The sequence below is a fragment of the Procambarus clarkii genome, chromosome 41, assembly GCF_040958095.1.
Source record: "Procambarus clarkii isolate CNS0578487 chromosome 41, FALCON_Pclarkii_2.0, whole genome shotgun sequence".
Taxonomy (NCBI): domain Eukaryota; kingdom Metazoa; phylum Arthropoda; class Malacostraca; order Decapoda; family Cambaridae; genus Procambarus; species Procambarus clarkii.
Genome location: NC_091190.1, coordinates 11,598,751 through 11,620,502, shown reverse-complemented (window position 1 = coordinate 11,620,502; position 21,752 = coordinate 11,598,751). Strand labels below are relative to the sequence as shown.

Genomic DNA, 21,752 nt, shown 5'->3' with positions numbered 1-21,752 from the left:
GTCTGGTTGGGGGTGGGGTGGCACTGGTCTGGTGGGGGAGTAATGTGCATAGGTCTAACAGAACCCCTGCCAACCTTCCCAAGGAAAAGAGAGTTTTGTCAATCAGCCAGGATGAACCTGAGACCTCACACCACAGCCAGTAAGCCTAGTAGACATGTACTCAAAAGAAGCCAGATCCATCAGAGAGAGAGAAAAAAAAAGTGGTCCAAAATTCACAGGTGGTGCTGAAACAAATTTGTGGCAACTACCGAAGGAGCAACATGTCAAAACAGAAACCTCCGGCAATAAGGTGACTCCAAGGCATTGAACAGGACTCGGAATCGAACCCGAGAACATAGAACACAGTGGGAACGCAGAACACAGTGGGATAAGAGAATTCTTCCCCTGAGGAAAAAGATCCTCTAAAGAAAGGACAAATGTCCACAAAGGATTAAAGGGCACCCAAGGCCCCTCCTCTGCCTCTCCAGAAGTCTGTCATGAAGACTCTGGGGCAGTCAGTCTGTACCTGGATTGTACCTGGATAGGGTTCTGAGAGCTCTTCTACTCCAGAAGTCCAGCCAAGGACCAGGCTTGACTTGTGAGAGCTTGGTCCAACAGGCTGTTGCTTGGAGCGGTCCACAGGCCCACATATCCTTCAGAGCCCAGTTGGTTCTGCACTTCTTGAAGAAAACTATCCCGTTTTCTCTTGAAGACACCCATGTTTGTTCTGGCACCTGCAACAGAAAGGCACCCTCCCAAGGAGAATTGGGGCAGGGGGGCAGTTATAAAGGCAAATGCCCCAAAACCCCAGTGGGACCACCCCCAGAGAAGGCCAAGCTACAATCCAAGCTAAACCCCAACCTGAGTCTAAAACTCTCAGGCACTTTGGGGCCGGAGCCAGGAGGGAAGACCAGAAACAGGCAAACCATACCTGCAAGGGAAGGACAAGGTGGTGTGAACTTAAGTCTAGGCGAAGGTCACAAACACCTCTAATTCCAAGTCCCTAAATAACACAGGCGAATAACTCCAAGGCATCCAGATGATCAATATGAAGTAAACACCTAATCCAAGTAAATCAAACTTACAAAGCAGCAGCTACCTGAAAAGCTTCTAACCTAAAAGCAACATCAGTAAGAGCAAAGACCCTAGTGAGAACACTTCTCACAGGACTCGGGGTCAAATGTTACCAACCCAGCTGGCAGCATGGCAGAGGCAGAAAGAATGATCATCTTAGAAGATGAGGAACATCATTTTCTAAGATGATGTTCATCATCTTAGAAGATGATGAACACCCTTCAAGCTTACACTCAACAAGCGTGGACTCAATAGACCAATCCATAATGGACCATGCCATAGACTCGTGATAGAACCACCAGAGCCTGAAGGCTGCTAACCATGCAGAAAACCCCAGGCACCGAGGCTGCTGGCCAGAAGAATAGTCATCAAATACAGCCAAAACAACCATGCTATGAATGGTGACCATGGCACACTATATAAATAAGCACAAGAACCCTAGTGTGCCCCAGCAAAACCAAAAGAATGTCCCCATTCAAGGACTCAAGCAGAGGAATCAAAGATTTATGACTAGCCCAAGGCGAGGCTCTGTACCCCAGTGAACTGAGTTCTCGGAGGCAAACTCCCAAACACACTAGAGAAGATATCTATGTGCAAGGGGCAGCATTAGCAGGCACCTAGGGATGAAAATCTTGAGTGCATGAAGCCTGAGATACAACACGAGTCATGCCTACACAACAAGCTAGACAGAACACACACGTGAAGCTGGCACTAAAATAAAGAAAAAGCAAACAGCCCCTGCAGGACAGTGCCCAAGGATGGCCAGCACATAGCTTGAGGCAGCAAGGCTTGCTCATGACTGGCAGACCAGAGCATGACAGGTAGCAGCTGCCACTATAATATCAGCAACAGAACTGACTGGTCATGGGAACCACCTGAGGGCTGCCTGATGGTGGTGATTGGTACTAACATGTTTCAAACTAGTTTGAGTGAATTCCTTGTTCTGTGAAATCATCTGTGGAGTTGTTTGGCAGTTTCAAGGCCCTTACTGTATGAACCCTCCAGGTGTCTGTAAAGCTTGCTGACTTTCTGGATGCATTTCCCGAGGGGTGTTCCCCAGGAACAACGCTCTTCCCTCCCTCCTCACCGTCTCCCATACGCCAACAGGTCCTCAGTAAAGGTAAAGTGCAGTTAAATGTTCACTTATTTTATTTAAGGTTTATATTTAAACCTGATTGTTTTGTGTATAAAAAATATGAATTTTATAAAAAATTATGAGTTTCTGTATAAATTGTATTTTAAAGTTAATATTTTTGAGTGTGTGTGTGTTTGTGGAATGGATTAATTAAATTTACATTATTTCTTACGGGAAAATTTGTTTCGGTTTGTGAACCATCTCTGAGAACGGATTAAATTCGTAAACGAAGTTACCACCGTATTTCCACCTTGCCTATCAATTTCTGTAACATTGCTTCAAATGAATTCCTTGTCATTCTTGTCCTATTTTTTTTGCAAGGTTTCTTATAAAGAGGTTGTATTTTCATCTATGCCTATCCATGGTTTTTGCATCCCTCTCTTGAGCACCTGCCTCTTTATCTGCCTGCATTTGCCAAGTTCTCTTCCCCCCCTACCAGTGTCTGATTACCCTCCAGAGCCGTCTGGTTGGCCAAGGAGCCTGTCCTTACGTGTATCATCTGTTTTTTAAGGTCTATAACTTCTTTCATGAAAACCTTTTGTTCCTCCTGCAACTCCTTCATCTCTTTGTGGCCTTCAATCAGTTCCTTTAGTATTGCATCTCTATGCTCATTGATTACTTCCTCAACTATATCATGTAAAGATCCATCATTTTTCACAACACTTGACGCTTCCCTGGTCCCAACCTCTTCAACTAATTAATCTTTATTCTCCTCATTTGCTTTATCTTTTAGTTGTTTCTGCTGTTTCCTAAGTTTATCATTGCAAGTGTTGCAATAAATGTCAATGAGGCCATTACTTTCTTTCAGTTTTCTCTATGGTATGTCTCACACAAGGCGTCCGAGATATTAACACTTGGAGCGGCCTGTCCCGGTTGACATTAGCTTACGAACTGGAGTGCTAGGCAGCCCGGCATGGTGAGGTCTGGGGTGTCCCCATTCCCCCTCTCGGAGAGGGGAGGGCTGTGCGGACGAGCGGCGCGGCAGTAGAGTGTGACGTTTGCTTGTTTCCTCTGGATTGTAAGTTCTATATCTCTGTTCGTTGTTTTGTTTTAGTTTCTTTCCATGTGGGGTTTGTTTTGTTATGCCTATCCTTATGGGTGCCTAACCCCAGTTGATGGCAGATAAGGAAAACCCCCATCCACGGGGGGGTAGTGACGATGTGCATTGAATTTTGTAACCAGCTCATCAAGACTGTAACTTAGTTGACCAAACCGCACACTAGAGGGTGAAGGGACGACGACGTTTCGGTCCGTCCTGGACCATTCTCAAGTCGATTGTAACAATCGACTTGAGAATGGTCCAGGACGGACCGAAACGTCGTCGTCCCTTCACCCTCTAGTGTGTGGTTTGGTCAACATACTTTAGCCACGTTATTGTGACTCATCGCCTGTAACTTACTTAGTTAAATAAACATTGGGGTTCAATACCTGAACCCATTATGTGCCTCTAACCCTATCCCCCCCCCCACAGGATGGATATGGGGTGCATAATAAATGAACTAAACTATGTCCGAGACAGGTTACCTTACCTTGCGGTTACCTTGCGATGATTTCGGGGTTCAACGTCCCCGTGGCCCGGTCCTCGACCAGGCCTCCTGGTTACTGGGCTAGTCAACTGGGCCAAACAGAACTTCTGCGATTGAAGTGACCTTTTCGTATGGGGCAATCTCAGCAAGACAGCTTCAGGGAGCCACTAGGGTTTCCCCAGGAAATTCAGCACAATATTCAGTACTATGAATGACAATGATAACATTAATCTAAAAGCAAAAACATATGTTACCTAGAAGCTGATGACACTGGAGGAGCTGAAGTGGGACCTTGTGGCACTAGTTGGTTAATCATAGGAGCACTACTAGATCTCTTGAGTTTGCTTCCTCCTCCAACTCCACCCTGCCCACTCACGTGGCTGGAGGCTGAGCTACTACCGCATCCTTCACTGTCAGAAACGCTGGCTCCACTAACATCTACATCCATTTTGGCTCTGCTCTCTACTCCTCTCACCACCAAAAACTGTAAAGATATACATTATGTATGACATATACATAGTGAACACTCACTAAACATCGTGTGTATTAGTGGCTTTAGGCATAATATATACTGGCTTACCTGGAGAGGGTTTTGGGGAGTTTTTCTACTACCCGAGCCTGGCCTGGGGCTAGCCTCAACTTGTGATAACTTGGTCCAACAGGCTGTTGCTTGGAGCAGCCTGCAGGCCCACATATCCACTATCTGGTTGGTCCGGCACTTCTTGCAAGAACCTGTCCAAGTGCCTCTTAAATATATCCACCTTCATTCCAGCCCAGCAATATTTTTAATTCTTATTAGTAGGGTGTTGAACAGTCGTGGACAGACAGACAGACATATAGCTCTATCTAAAAATCCAACATTTTGTTTGTAACTCATTTTCTTTGAATATACTTTTACCTAAATAAACTATTGTTATTATATTATTATTATTATTACTAATTCAGCCCTTATTTCTTAGCTGATATTTGAAAATGGGACACCGAGGTAAATATACTAATTGATGTACTGCATCTTGTGCTTCAAATGCATAAATAGACACACTGCATTAATAATATATAATAGTTAATTATTAACCACTGAACTGCTCTGCATTAAAATATAACACACCCATGGTGCAACGAAAATAAATTCTTTCCAAAAAATTATTTTATCTTCTTATATCGTTAAAATGCAGTCTTTGATCACGGAAAACTAAAAAAAAATATTGTATGTGACATACTTTAGCTGTGATAGAGCTGGAAAGTTGAGCAAATTATGGGCACTGAACAATGGAACGCTCAAGGTCAGTCGGCCCAGCCACCCCCGTGGGGGCGGCAGTTGCCGCGAATATAATGTTCCACAAATATTTTGATTTCTCATTTGTTTCTTCCGATTTTTTGCTGTAATATTATTCAAAAGTGTGTAATTTGTGGAATTTATATAGTTCAAAGTGTGGAACATCACTATGCTCAAAATTATGGGCTTAATATACGTGACATATATTATATTCTACTCTCAATCAAATAGTGTTTTTGCTGTTATTACACTATACACACATACACATTGCATATAACGATCTACATGTGTGTTGACCATAACGAACCACTAAATTGGTATAGTGAGCCCAAAAACAAGAGTGAGCTGCCACACCCAGCCAGCCCTCCCTCACTCCTCCAACACCTTACTTGCCAACATTCCCACCATACTGTACTGTTGTTTTTATTACACTATTTACACACACATGTTATGTATAAGTATCTACATGTTTTATTCACCATAACTATACAACTAAGCTGGAACTGTGTCCAAACAGCACAGTGGCCACCATACACTGTACACCAGATACTGTACTGTTGCTTGCTATGTGATTGATCTCCATCAAGTTACTAAACTTATAAGATTAACCATATTTTAATTATCTTAATATATAAGTAAATCACTTTCATATCTTAACACTATTTATTCTTAATTTTGTGCAGAGATATGCCATATTCTATCATTTGATACAATAAAACTAAATGTTTTTATATATATATATATATATATATATATATATATATATATATATATATATATATATATATATATATATATATATATATATAGATACACGAGTTGTTACATTCTTGTACAGCCACTAGTACACTTAGCGTTTCAGGCAGGTCCCTGGAATACGATCCCTGCCGCGAAGAATCGTTTTTACAACCAAGTACCCATTTTACTGTTGAGTTAGAGGCTACAGTTAAGGATTTGCGTCCAGTAAATCCTCCCCGGCCAGGATACGAACCCATGACAAAGCGCTCGCGGAACGCCAGGCGAGTGTCTTACCACTACACCACGGAGACTGGTTATATAATGTAACCAAAAATTGCTAAATACCGAATTGCCAAATCTCAAAATCCAACTCAGAAAAAACAAAATATAGAATATAGTATTTATTTAGAGGAAGTATCATCACATTTTTTTACATACGAGTTATCCCGTGTACAATGAAGGGTCATTCCGTGTGAATTCACCAAAGGCCTCCCACTCGACCCTTTCTAAATCTAATGAAATTTTGTAATAAAGTAGCCCTAAACCCCAAATGAAATTGTGCAAAATATTAGAGCTCAATCTTCTTTGGTTCTTAAATAATAGGTCCACGTTCAATGGGCTCTCATCCCGTTAACCCTTAAACTGCGCATGGCGTATATATACGCTCTGAGTAACATGTCCCACCGTACACATGGTGTATATATACGCCCAAGGGTGCCAGGGCCAATTCAAATGGCCCGCGGCTACACGGGGTTCACAGTAGCTTCCTCAGGGCTCGTGTAAACAGACTCCATTTTTAAAAAAAAATCGTGGGCAATATTCACAGGTGTGAGAGGCATAGTACTGTTGGAGCAACCAAGGTTGGCGCACGCAGCATGAGCGAACAGCATTGCTGTTCAGCTTGTGACCACAGCATCGCCGAAAAATGTCAAAATAAATATAATTATTATTTAGCGATGACAATATTATAGATGACCCCTGACTGATATAAATAACCAGGGTTGTGATAATAGCAGGATTGTTGTAATAATTAGCACTGTGGGAGGAGTGATGCCGAGAGACGGAGGGAGATGACATCGTTTACTGACTGTGTGGCCACCTGTTATTGTTTGCATTCACCATACCAGCTCAGTGGTTCTCTATGGTGAACACAAATATAGATACTTATATATAATGTGTGCATTAGTGTAATAACAGCAAAAGGATTATGCTGGGAGGAGCCATTTGGATGACGGAGGTGACATCGTCTGCATGATTTGTCTAACTGTTTAGAGGGTGGCCACTATGCTCTTTGGGCGCACTACAAGCTTAGGTGTACAGTTACGGTGCATACAACATGTAGATACTTATATATAACATGTGTATATAGTGTAATAACACTGCAAACAGTATTGTTAGGGGGAGAAAGTTTAGTGCGTGTGACCTTGAATGAGTGGGGCAGCCGCCAGCTGACTGTGTGTATAGCGACGACTCTTAGTGCCTGAACTAACTATATCAGCTTAGCTGTACAGTTGTGGTGAACAAAATTTATACTTATATATAACATCTGTATATAGTGTAATAACACAACAAATGGTATTGTTGTGGGAGAAAGTTTAGTGCGTGTGTTGAGGGAGTGGCAGCGAGTGGCTGGCTGGTGTGTCGCGGTAACTCCTCGTTGCTTTTTGACTCTCAATACCAACTTAGTGGTTCGTTATGGTGAACAAAATATGCAGATACTTATATATAACCTGAGTATAGAGTGTAATAGCAGCAAAACTATTTGTTTGTTTTATGAACATCATAATTGAATCACTAATATGCACACCATACTTTTAAGTACTGTATAGTGATTATTCACCACTTTTATTATATAAATATATTACAGTACACACTATTGAATAATATTATTGCAAAAAAACTAAGAAAAAATCAATCAGACATAGAAATAATTAAGTGATAATATCTTTGTGGCAACTCCCACCTGTCAGCGCGGGTGACACTGACCGGCTCTGACGACCGCTCTGTCAACGCTCACTTTTGCCAGACTTCCTCAGTCAATTGCGCCCAAAATATGTTGCCTACGATTTTATTTTTATTTTTCCCGTGCTCAGGGGACACACATTAACATGTGTAGAAGACGAAAAAAAATGTTGATTTTTTTTTTCTTGCGCACAGGGGTGTAAATGTCCACAGGACCCCTGAGCAGTGGAAGGGTTATCTTGAGATGATTTCGGGGCTTTTAGTGTCCCCGCGGCCCGGTCCTCGACCAGGCCTCCTCGACCAGGGTTAATGCGTACATATTGTAAAAAGGGTCCACTTTGATCCTTTATGAAAACACGTCTAGTGCGTAGAGAGGTGTGAAATTTGGCATACCAGGACAACTTTTGGTGCGGAATACAGCAGTGTAATAAAGTAGTTTGGGTAGCCATTCAGCTACCAATCCATGCTAAAATTACTGCCAAATTTTGTCGTGAGAAATTTGGACCCCAATTTGGAGACCACTTATGCATCACCAAAAGGTCTAAACACCATGATCTTTTGCAACGATGTATAACAAGCACAATATTATGCAGTGATGCAATAGCAACTCTGTTGTACCCATATGTCCAGAGGTGGCCCACTTGAAAGTTGGCCAAAAATAAATTTTGTGCAAAACTAGCTAACTTTCAAGGCAAAATATCTCAATATGCGTCATCCCAGTTTGGTTTTTGAATGACAGCATTGGATAGAGCAGATTTTTGTGTACAAGAGTAACTTTTATTTAGGTTGGGATCTGAATGCCTAGTGCAGCCAGAGGACTCTGAAAATGACATACCTTGGTGCGATATCAAAAAAATCAAACTATGATTCTCCATCTTCTTTGTGCACTGATCATGACTGCTAGCAAATTGATATCCAAACTGACTGGAAAAATTTTAAGCTTCATTCATCGCCCTGAGCAACACAAGGGTTAATTCGGTGTGTATCGGGGAACAGAAGCCAGTGTATTCATACACGTTTGGCTTTTATCGAGGTCCAAAGGCTGAATTACTGACCCTGCTTAGTCAGCTTGTTGTGGGATTGCATCCTAACTCCTGAGTACTTACTCAATGTTAGGTGAACAGCAGCATTAGGTGAAAGGAAATGTGCCCAATTTGGATATATAGTTATGTCAGGCAGGGTCACGTTATGCTGTTAGGCTGGGTGCTATGTTGGGTTGGGTAGATCTTAAAATCTGTTGGCAATTTGTTATGGGTATAAAATACAGTAGCCTGTATCCTTTTCAGCCCTTCACTTAGAGCAAGACACTTTTCTAGAGTAGGTTAGTCCAGGTTATTTGTATTATTATGATATAATTTCAGCTAGTGGCCGAGTGCTGAATAAGTTAGTTCAGGTTAGATTATGATGAGTTAGAAATAGAGCAACTTGCCTCGAGACCAACCAAAAGTTACAGTTCAAGATTCTCAAAAGATTATTCATGGTCCTACTATTACAAAATGAATTTTCAGCAAATTTGTCTTCAGCTTTACTCAAAATCAACATTTTGCTACAAGACAGTCTGATATGGATACCCATCTATGGGCACATCCAGAGATGGATACCTGTCTACGGACACACCCCACACAGCCACCAAGCACAGTTTGACAGTAACAAACACACAATTTTGTCCTGAACGCCAATACTCGTGCTAGCTTATGAGACATGACCATCACCACTGTCAATATTGTTAATACAGAGTATAGCGTCAGAGGAATGAGCTGTCTCTACCATGTGACCATCGCCTGCCTGGGCCACACACATCCTCCATGGCCTCCTCGCCACACACAACCCTGCCACCTGTTCTCTCAACACCACACAACACATACAAGCACAAATCTAACTCCTACCAAGGACTAGCTGAGACCTGCCTGGTGGTGGAAGTCATCGCAAGGTCCATCCTCACAAACTTCCTCTATTACCCTCTAACAACCGGTAGCTTCTGGCCGTGATTTGCTAACAATCACAACTCCCTCTAAATAACCGATGAAAGGCATAGTAAACTTGAGAGATTTACCCAAAATTTGAGGAAAACCCCATTATTGACGTCCAATGTTTTCGTTCACAAGCCACCACTCCGTTTACTTCAAGAGCATGAGCGAGTGGCCTATGATTGGTGGAGCGGCTGGCCCTCAGCCAATCATAATGTAGTTTTAGCGCGCGGACCCTCGCTTACTCTTGCTCAGGGATAACATTTTGAAATAATTATTCCAGCAGGTTATTATGTACGAGATGATGTTTAGAAGAAGTATATATTCCTCACAGACATCCATCACTCATGCCCTAGGGCAGGATATTGGCAAACAAATATCTTTCGGAAAAGGTTACAGAGGCACATGATGGGTTTGCACCTTAACAAAAATCTGTCATTAGAACAATAACAAACTCTGGCCCCAGACAGCACAGCCCCCTTACGTAAATCTTTGAATGTTAGATATTAAGTCACTGCCCTCCCCCCTCTATACGGGTTTCAAAAACCTAAATAAATGTATTATATATATATATATATATATATTATATATATATATATAGTGTGTGATGGAAAAAAGAAGTGTAGGTGTTCGGCAGTCCTCCCAATGGCTGGTGTCAATGCCTATCACATTTAAGAAAAAAAATGACTGCGTAGCTGTTGTGTCCTGTGGCAAAGTAAGGCAAAACAAGCAAAACAGTATGAACAATGAAACTTTAATTAAATTTAAAACGAATTAAGAATAAGACAATTCCTTGGCTATGTACAGTGCAAACTTACAAGATTCAAAAAATAACATAAAACATTATAATGGTGACATTACTCTAAAATGGATAAAGACAATATGAAATTAACAGGTGCTGAGAATAAAGCGCTGGCTGAGAACATCAACTTTTTTTTTTGGCAGGGATATTCCTGCGCGGGCACTAAGCCTCTGGCTGGCCCACTAAGTGTTGTTTCTGTTTTACGTGAGCCGCTTCAGTAAGATTTTGCCATATGTGTTTAACAACTTCTTCTGCTCTGTTGAAATCTTAATGGGTTTGTAACTGTGCACTGTGTTAGATAATGTTCCAGTAGTCTGTCGGGCATTTCTCCAGAGTGTTGACATTTCCTCTCATCTTCCGGAACCTGTAAGCTTATTTCCTCATGTAACCTGTAAGCCATGGGTATCCAAGCCTGATGCGATGTAAGTGCACTTCTGTTGCTCTACTGCTCCCTTTCATCAAACTAAGTGGTTCGTAGTTGGTTGAATTCTTGTACCAACCCGCAGATCCTGATGTTGCAACTGCTGTGTTGTGGTTACTGTACATCTTTTGCATTGCTCTGTTTCTAATTACTTTCTTAATCTGTGATAGACTGTGGTATGTAAATGTCTACATTTCTTCTCTTAGTTGCAAGTTTTGCAGCTTCGTCTGCAATGTCATTTCCTATTATTCCCACATGACTTGGCACCCAGTTGATAAGTACCCGTCGGCCTTGTCGTTTGAGTGTTTGCATTAATGATATGACATTTGTGATCAGATGTATGTTATCACATATGTCTTCTTGTTGCAAGGTTTCAATGGCGGTTTTCGAATCTGTATGTATGATAACATGTTGGTGTTGAGCAAGAGCATGTTTCAAAGCCTTTTGAATGGCTAGCATCTCTGTAAAGTCGAACACCCATTTGAGAGCCTCCAACTATTTACAGAGTTTCCTGCTTTAACTGTAGCTCTGGTTTCTTGTCCCTGTTGGTCTACTGAGCCATCTGTGAAGTATGTGAAGCTGTCGACTAATAGACAGAGCGTATATCAGATGGTTGTTTCAGCTTGAGAGCACAGAATATTCTAACTCCAATGGCTGGTACAGGCCCCAGACATCGACTAGGTAGATGGCGCTGAAGTGCAAAAGTGCAATGGTGCAGACGTAGATTCGCCAATCAGAAGCGGGCAGGCTGGAAATGCTAGTTTGGTGATCGGCGACGAGGGAGGGTGGAGAGCGAGTGTGATACGTTTGTGCCTGGCAAAACGTAGTTAACTAAATATGTACTACACTTGCTTGTAGTATCTAAATGTTGTAGATGTACTGAAGTAACATGGCGATAGGAAAGAGCAGGTCAAATCTCTCTGGAAGGAGATTATCGTAACAATATATATATATATATATATATATATATATATATATATATATATATATATATATATATATATATATATATATATATATATATATATATATATATATATATATATATATATATATATAATATATGGCAATGTCAGACCACGGAGGAAAATGAAACAGGAATTTCCTTAAGTACTTTCGTATATTAAATACATCTTCAGAAGGTCTTACATCTTCTAAAATACATCTTTAATATACGAAAGTACTTAAGGAAATTCCTGTTTCATTTTCCTCCGTGGTCTGACATTGTCACATTCTTAATCACGTGTTTATTTTCGTGATATACACACATATATATATATAAAATATATATATATATATATATATATATATATATATATATATATATATATATATATATATATATATATATATATATATATATAATATATATATAATATATATATAATATATATGTAATATATATACTATATATCTAATTATATATTTTGGTAGCAGTCTTTCTTGTAAACATATGTTGTTAAATATGACCGAAAAAGTAAAATTAATAATTCTAACACGAATTTTCTCAATATTTCTTATGTTTCTTTTTACTGTCGATGGTAATTGAAAAATCAATTCTCCAAAATTAATTTTTATTTCTAGTCTGACGAGACGCTTGAACGCGTTTCGTAATAACTTATTACATTTTCAAAGACTTTAGTTTACACACACAACTGTAACCTGAAAACACAAGTAAAACAGAGTTTTACTTATTCTAACGCTAAACAGCTTGTCTTATATACTCGCATTTGGGTGAGGTGATATGTTGCAACAGTTTTGGATGAGGTGAACAAACTTTTGACCAACACAAGACAGAACACGGAACAATAGGTATTAATTGCATAAATGAGAGGGAAGAATGGAAGTAACTGCAAAGGGCCTATTGCATGGCCCATACTTCCTCTTGATGCTTCTATATTGGTACGGAGACCAGTATAGAAGCATCAAGAGGAAGTATGGGCCAATAGGCCCTTTGCAGTTACTTCCATTCTTCCCTCTCATTTATCCAGAGAATAAACAGGAGACCACGTGTGAGCCAGTGCACGAGGCTTTGTGTACATGCGTGTATGGGGAAAAAAAAATAGTGAACGGTGATTCGTGGAACAGTGAAGTAGAACGGGTATCACAACAACATATAAGTTGGAAGTAAAGGAAAATCGTGCATAGAATATTATAAATATAGAATACTAGAAATATAGAATAGTGACAAGAGGCGGCATCAGTAGGCTGTGTTTACGCGAGCCACGAGGCCTACCCCAGGGCACGTCCCTCAGGGATAAAATACGGAAAATATATAGTGTAATATGGAAATGTGAATCTAGGAAATAGTAATAGTGAGTGAGTACCATTGCAAGCCGGAAATTAGGCGGAAAATTCCTTGTAAGAATACAAGCAAAGAATAAATCAGTGTTATAAATCGAGTAACTGGAAACTGGTGACATCAACCTGGGACAACAAGAGGTCACCTGTACCGACCGGGGACCAGCTTCGCTAAGTACCTGCCATAAAGTTTGAACAAAATAACATACATAATATTACAAATATACGATATACATATAATATTATAAATATTAAATATATAAATATATACATATAATTTTATAAAGAGTTAAAAGGACTGACATCAACAAATGATCCATACAATGAACCACAAATACAATACAATACATCAGACAATGGAGAGGTGTGGCGAGTGTTCGGGAGTATTGGGATAACGTAATGTAGGCGTCAAGTGTTGCATCTGTAACATAAGATTTCACCTGGGCTGTACAGAATTATCTCCAGGATGCACAAAAAGGCAAGGAATTTACTGGGTTTGCAAAGATGACAGATTAATGTTAGAGAACATAACTAAACTGATGAAAAACATTCCCGAGTCACGGAGATTATCATTCACAGACAAGTTACCAGTGATATATGCGGACTGGGAAAAGACAACATTGGATAACGACCAAAACTCAGGAACAGATAGTTTAGAGAACCGCAGCAGTAGTGTGGAGGAAGAGGGTATTGTGGTACAAAATAACAGCAATATTGCAGAGCCAGGTAATATAAACGATCAGAGCAACAGTGAGACAGAGTGCATAAATGAAGGAATTGGGACGAAAAACGGAGATGGCTCCAATAAAGAGCTAGACAAGACAGACACAGATATAAATACCTTGAAAAACGCAAAACCGGAACACATTTGCAAATTCTACGCTAAAGGAATATGCAAATATGGAAAATTAGGAGCAAAATGCCATTTTCTGCATCCTCGGAAATGCAGGAACATGTTGGCGAGGGGTACATGCCGTTTTGGAACAGGGTGTAGATACTTCCACCCTAAATTATGTCAATTTTCAATTAGGAACAAAAAATGCTACAATCTTCTGTAGTGATAATTCTGATAATGCTACATATCCCCTTCTTCGGTCGGTATACTTTCTAAAATCAGGTATTATGTTCCCCACTGCTCTCCTCCCATTAAAATACGCACTAATCTATTCCTATCTTACATACGGTATCTGTGCATGGGGTTCAACCACTGCAAATTACCTCAAGCTTATCAGTTTTTTTTTAGTTAATTTGTTATGCACCCCATACCCATCTTGTGGACGTTAGTAGAAAGGATTACAGAGGCACATAATGGGCTCAGGGACTGAACCCCAAAATTCATTTAGCTAAGCAAGTTACAATCTTGATGAGCTAGTTACAAAATTCAATTTAAGTCGTCACATCAACGATGGGTCCGAGATCGACCACAAATAGTTTCTAAATTAAGCAACTGACATATGTGGAGAGCTAATGTCACAATTCATATGTTTGTCCTGCACACCGCCCCCATCCAATGGCAACGGTGGATAGGTTAGTCACTTAGTTACTACCTACAGTTAGCAAACTGGGAATATTTGGCTAAAATTTCTGGTAGCAGATCATTTAGAATGAAATATTTATACATCTTTGGAACATTGGTTACAGAATTGTCTCTGAATTCACATATCATTTTGCACTCCATCACATAGTGACGGAGGGTGTGCGAATAATTTTGTTGACACAATTTACATTTGGTCAGGTCTACATCAGCAGATAATGAGAATTCCCAGATGTTATGACCCTGAGTTCTTATTTGGAAACCAGAGGTTAATTGGAGTTCGTAAATAATTACTATACAAGTTCAAGTTCAAGTTCAAGTATGTTTATTGAGATAAGCAATAAATACATCTCAAAGGGATAGAGTAGCTTAGGCTATTTCTACCCCCCTCTACTTCAAGTCCCTCAAGGGGCGCACAAATTCAGTGAGTACAAATAGACATATAACAGTACAAGAATCCCATTTAACATTGCATACAGCAAGTACAGCATATAATTGTTACATTCTTGGGGCAAAATTCTTGTAGCTCCTAAGTATACTGTCTATTATACCATTATCACACATCCAAACAATTTGATGTGGTACACTATTTATTTCCTTATTTCTATATTTTTCAATAAGGTGACACTCTAATACATAATGTTCTAAGGTGTGGGCGTACGGCATACTACATAATTTACACTCCTTATCTTTTTCACTGACATCAACACCGTATTGCCAGATATATTTATATCCTAATCGTAATCTCATGTAAATTGAATCCTTCCAAGTAGACTTTCCTTTACCATAAGTGAAGGACGAATTTGTATTTATTATTGAATAATTCTTAAGTGTGTTACTACTGTCCACCATTGCCATTCTCTTTATCATTTCTTCACCCTCCTGAATCAGGTTGATTAAGCAACGAAGAGAAAGGAAGCGCAGGCCCCTCAGAAAGTAAAGGAAGTACCTAAGCAAACATTAGTTGTGGGAGATTCCCAGATAAGGTATTTGGATAGAACGTTTTGTGCTAGAGATAGGGGGAACAGGTTAAGGGTTTGCTATCCCGGAGCTGGCATTGGTGATATTATAAACAACATGAATGATATTATGGCTGGTAATGGGAACAATCCCATTATTTGCATTAGCGTGGGAGGAAATGATGTTGGTCGAGTCAGGAGTGAGGAACTGATTCAGAGGTATAAAACAGCCATAGAGTTAGGAGCAAGGGAGGAATCCCGATCATATGTGGCATTCTTCCAAGAAAGGGAGTGGGAAATGAATGGATATCGAGGGCACTTGGTGTCAATTGCCGGCTGGAAAGATATTGCAAATCAAATGCAATATCTTTCATAGACAACTGGGAACACTTCTATGGAAGAAATGAAATGTATGCTCGTGATGGGGTGCATCTATCGAGAGCTGGGGTTGTTGCTGTTGCGAACTCGCTAGAAGAAGTGGTTAGAGGTGTTTGTTTGGGTTTAAACTGTTAGTAGATAGAGGTATGGGAATTGATTTGGAGGAAGGAGGTAATAAAAGTATGTGTTTGTGGGAGAAAGGAATTGGCAAAACGATCAGGGAAAGAGAAGGTCCGCAAAATAACAATTCACTTAGGGTATATTACACTAACAGTAGAAGTCTAAGAAATAAAATTAACGAATTAAATGCTCTTGTCTGCACAGAAAAAATAGATATTATTGCACTTACCGAAACGTGGATGAATGTAGAAAATAGAGAACTATTAGCTGAATATCAAATATATGGATTTAAACTATTTCACACAGATAGATATATTAGACGAGGAGGTGGAGTAGCCATATATGTTAGGGACAATTTGAAATGTAGTCTCAAAGAGGGAATCAAAACAGAGCCACACACAGAAACTATTTGGATTGAATTAAACGAAAAAGCTAATAATATTATAATAGGAGTAATATATAGGCCACCAAATTTAGACAGAATGGAAGCAAAGCATCTATGGGATGAAATATCTAGAGCATCTAGATCAAACAGTATTTATGTCATGGGTGACTTTAATTTTAGCGGAATAAACTGGTTGAACAAAACAGGGAATAGTGAAGCAGAAGATTTTCTAGAATTAATTGACGATTGCTTTCTTACGCAACACATTAAGGAACCAACACGGGAAAATAATATTTTAGATTTAGTGTTAACTAACAGGGAAACGCAAATTAATGACATCGAAATAGGGAGTGAGCTAGGGAGCAGTGATCACAAACATAAGAACATAAGAACATAAGAACAAAGGTAACTGCAGAAGGCCTATTGGCCCATGCGAGGCAGCTCCTATTCTATAACCACCCAATCCCACTCATATACTTGTCCAACCCGTGCTTGAAACAATCGAGGGACCCCACCTCCACAATGTTACGCGGCAATTGGTTCCACAAATCAACAACCCTGTTACTGAACCAGTATTTACCCAAGTCTTTCCTAAATCTAAACTTATCCAATTTATACCCATTGTTTCGTGTTCTGTCCTGTGTTGATACTTTTAATACCCTATTAATATCCCCCCGGTTATGTCCATTCATCCACTTGTAAACCTCTATCATGTCACCCCTAACTCTTCGCCTTTCCAGTGAATGCAACTTAAGCTTTGTTAATCTTTCTTCATATGAAAGATTTCTAATTTGGGGAATTAACTTAGTCATCCTACGCTGGACACGTTCAAGTGAATTTATATCCATTCTATAATATGGCGACCAAAACTGAACTGCATAATCTAAATGGGGCCTAACTAGAGCAAGATATAGCTTGAGAACCACACCAGGTGTCTTGTTACTAACGCTGCGATTAATAAATCCAAGTGTCCGATTTGCCTTATTACGAACATTTATGCATTGATCCTTTTGTTTTAAATTCTTACTAATCATAACTCCCAGATCCCTTTCGCAATCCGACTTCGCAATCACAACACCATCTAGCTCGTATCTTGTAACTCTATCATCATTACCTAACCTCAGAACTTTACATTTATCAGCATTAAACTGCATCTGCCAATCCTTTGACCATTTCAAAACCCTATCTAGATCAACTTGAAGTGATAGTGAGTCCTCCTCCGAATTAATTTCCCTACCGATTTTCGTATCATCGGCAAATTTGCAAATGTTGCTACTCAAACCTGAATCTAAATCATTTATATATATTATAAACAACAGAGGTCCCAGGACAGAGCCTTGAGGCACTCCACTTACAACATTTTCCCACTCTGACTTGATTCCATTTATACTAACTCTCTGTTTCCTTTGGTATAGCCATGCCCTAATCCAGCTTAATATAGCACCCCCAATACCATGAGACTCTATCTTTTTAATCAGTCTTTCATGTGGCACTGTATCAAAAGCTTTGCTAAAGTCAAGGTATACAACATCGCAATCCTTACCACTATCAACTGCCTCAACAATGCTAGAATAAAAAGATAACAAATTTGTTAAACATGAACGGCCATTTATAAAACCATGTTGCGACTCAATTATTAATTTATGTTTTTCAAGATGAAGACGAATTTTATTTGCTATTATAGATTCGAGTAACTTTCCCACAATAGACGTTAGGCTAATTGGTCGATAGTTAGACGCAAGTGATCTATCTCCTTTCTTAAAAACTGGTATCACATTAGCAACTTTCCAAAACTCCGGCACTCTGCCTGACTCTATTGATTTATTAAATATGGTTGACAGTGGGTCACAAAGCTCCTCTTTGCATTCTTTAAGCACCCTGGCAAACACTTCATCCGGCCCTGGGGATTTGTTTGGTTTGAGTTTTACTATTTGTTTAAGAACATCCTCCCTGGTAACTGTTAAACTCGTCAACCTGTCCTCGTCCCCACCCACATAGACTTGTTCGGCTGAAGGCATATTGTTAAGTTCCTCTTTAGTAAATACAGATACAAAATATTTATTAAAAATACTACTCATCTCTTCATCACTATCTGTTATTTGACCTGTCTCAGTTTTTAATGGACCTATCCTTTCCCAAAGAAATCAGATTTAGCATAGAATGGAATAGACCAGTAGGAGAAAATTCTGTTAAAGTGCCAGATTTTCGAAAAGCTGATTTTAATAGCCTAAGAAATTTTTTGGGTCAAATTGATTGGAAAGGCTTGGGTATGGGGTGTGGGCCGGTCTTGGAGCGAGACATGAACCCAGCGATAGGTGACTTAAATGGGGATTTCGATGTGGATTCAATATATAACTTATTTAAGAATATTCTAAACAAAGCACAGGAACGTAGTATACCATACAAATTGAATAGATCGTATACTAATGACCCAAAGTGGATAACAAAGAATTTGAAGAACCTTATAGGTAAAAAGAGAGCTTGGTACAAAAGGATTAAAAATGGGGAGGTCACTTTAGAACAGGAATTCGTACAACTGGTTAGAAATGTTAAAAAAGAGATAAGGAAAGCAAAAAGAAACTATGAAGTTCGCATAGCAGGGCAAGCAAAGACAAATCCTAAAGGGTTTTTTCAGTTATATCGTACTAAGACTAGGGAAAGGATAGGTCCATTAAAAACTGAGACAGGTCAAATAACAGATAGTGATGAAGAGATGAGTAGTATTTTTAATAAATATTTTGTATCTGTATTTACTAAAGAGGAACTTAACAATATGCCTTCAGCCGAACAAGTCTATGTGGGTGGGGACGAGGACAGGTTGACGAGTTTAGCAGTTACCAGGGAGGATGTTCTTAAACAAATAGTAAAACTCAAACCAAACAAATCCCCAGGGCCGGATGAAGTGTTTGCTAGGGTGCTTAAAGAATGCAAAGAGGAGCTTTGTGACCCACTGTCAACCATATTTAATAAATCAATAGAGTCAGGCAGAGTGCCAGAGTTTTGGAAAGTTGCTAATGTGATACCAGTTTTTAAGAAAGGAGATAGATCACTTGCGTCTAACTATCGACCAATTAGCCTAACGTCTATTGTGGGAAAGTTACTCGAATCTATAATAGCAAATAAAATTCGTCTTCATCTTGAAAAACATAAATTAATAATTGAGTCGCAACATGGTTTTATAAATGGCCGTTCATGTTTAACAAATTTGTTATCTTTTTATTCTAGCATTGTTGAGGCAGTTGATAGTGGTAAGGATTGCGATGTTGTATACCTTGACTTTAGCAAAGCTTTTGATACAGTGCCACATGAAAGACTGATTAAAAAAATAGTCTCATGGTATTGGGGGTGCTATATTAAGCTGGATTAGGGCATGGCTATACCAAAGGAAACAGAGAGTTAGTATAAATGGAATCAAGTCAGAGTGGGAAAATGTTGTAAGTGGAGTGCCTCAAGGCTCTGTCCTGGGACCTCTGTTGTTTATAATATATATAAATGATTTAGATTCAGGTTTGAGTAGCAACATTTGCAAATTTGCCGATGATACGAAAATCGGTAGGGAAATTAATTCGGAGGAGGACTCACTATCACTTCAAGTTGATCTAGATAGGGTTTTGAAATGGTCAAAGGATTGGCAGATGCAGTTTAATGCTGATAAATGTAAAGTTCTGAGGTTAGGTAATGATGATAGAGTTACAAGATACGAGCTAGATGGTGTTGTGATTGCGAAGTCGGATTACGAAAGGGATCTGGGAGTTATGATTAGTAAGAATTTAAAACAAAAGGATCAATGCATAAATGTTCGTAATAAGGCAAATCGGACACTTGGATTTATTAATCGCAGCGTTAGTAACAAGACACCTGGTGTGGTTCTCAAGCTATATCTTGCTCTAGTTAGGCCCCATTTAGATTATGCAGTTCAGTTTTGGTCGCCATATTATAGAATGGATATAAATTCACTTGAACGTGTCCAGCGTAGGATGACTAAGTTAATTCCCCAAATTAGAAATCTTTCATATGAAGAAAGATTAACAAAGCTTAAGTTGCATTCACTGGAAAGGCGAAGAGTTAGGGGCGACATGATAGAGGTTTACAAGTGGGTGAATGGACATAACAAGGGGGATATTAATAGGGTATTAAAAGTATCAACACAGGACAGAACACGAAACAATGGGTATAAATTGGATAAGTTTAGATTTAGGAAAGACTTGGGTAAATACTGGTTCAGTAACAGGGTTGTAGATTTGTGGAACCAATTGCCGCGTAACGTGGTGGAGGTGGGGTCCCTCGATTGTTTCAAGCGCGGGTTGGACAAGTATATGAGTGGGATTGGGTGGTTATAGAATAGGAGCTGCCTCGTATGGGCCAATAGGCCTTCTGCAGTTACCTTTGTTCTTATGTTCTTATGTTCTTATCACCTTGAGTCTAGTTTTTATTTGTTTCAAGGATAACTGACATACAACATCAACAAGAGTTTTTTCAGTGGCTCTCTTCGCTATGTCATCAACTACCTCATTCAACAGTATTCCCACATGTGAAGGGATCCACATGAATCTTACTTTATACCCAGTTTTTTCAAGTCTCTTAACATTCTCTCTACACTCTATCACAATATTCTGGTATACTGGGCGTCTGCTATTTAAAGACTCTAACGCTCCTCTGCTGTCAATAAAGAAGCAAGCATTTTTACCACATTTGACTACTTCCTGTAATCCTGCTAATACACCTTGGAGTTCAGCCTGCGTTGAAGAGACATTGTCAGTTAAGCGGCGTCCAATAACAGTATCTACAGTGCCGATGTCAGTGTACTCCCTGATCAAGACTCCACATCCTGCCTTCCCATCCCTAGCTACTGACCCATCACAATATACATGTAGAGTGTTTTCCGTAGGCAGTTTTCTAATTATACAATCATATGTTGCCCTCAGCTCTCCTATTTCATACATACTTTTTTTCTTATGCAAGGGAGTAATTACTACATCTACATTACAATCCTCCCATGGTGGTGTAAATTTTCTCTTGGGCACAGCAACACACTCTGTAATAACATCATACTTTATAACATTATGACATAATTTATTCATATATACTCTCTTCTTCATCATACACTGTTCACTACTTCCCACCTTTTGAACCGAGAGGATTAATTCATTAGCTCCCCCACCTCTCATTAATCTAATGGCAGAGGCTACATTTAT

The 21,752-nt window shown here is 39.5% G+C and overlaps 1 protein-coding gene across 3 annotated transcripts in view; it reads right to left on the bottom strand.

The window, feature by feature from the left end:
• Window positions 1-9,862, bottom strand: part of LOC123761059 (PPP2R1A-PPP2R2A-interacting phosphatase regulator 1) — a 52,336-nt gene extending 42,474 nt beyond the window's left edge. Inside the window, exons 1-2 of one of the 3 annotated variants that reach the window (XM_045746942.2) lie at window positions 9,744-9,862; window positions 3,969-4,198 (exon numbers count right to left, since the gene is read on the bottom strand). In XM_045746942.2, the coding sequence (XP_045602898.2) occupies window positions 3,969-4,162 (194 nt within the window). In that variant the 5' untranslated portion in view covers window positions 4,163-4,198; window positions 9,744-9,862. Of the gene's footprint in view, window positions 1-1,963; window positions 2,185-3,968; window positions 4,199-9,576; window positions 9,599-9,743 lie in introns of those variants that run through there. The other 2 variants (XM_045746941.2, XM_069339340.1) reach the window with 2 other exon arrangements.
• Between the last annotated feature and the right edge of the window lie 11,890 nt (window positions 9,863-21,752).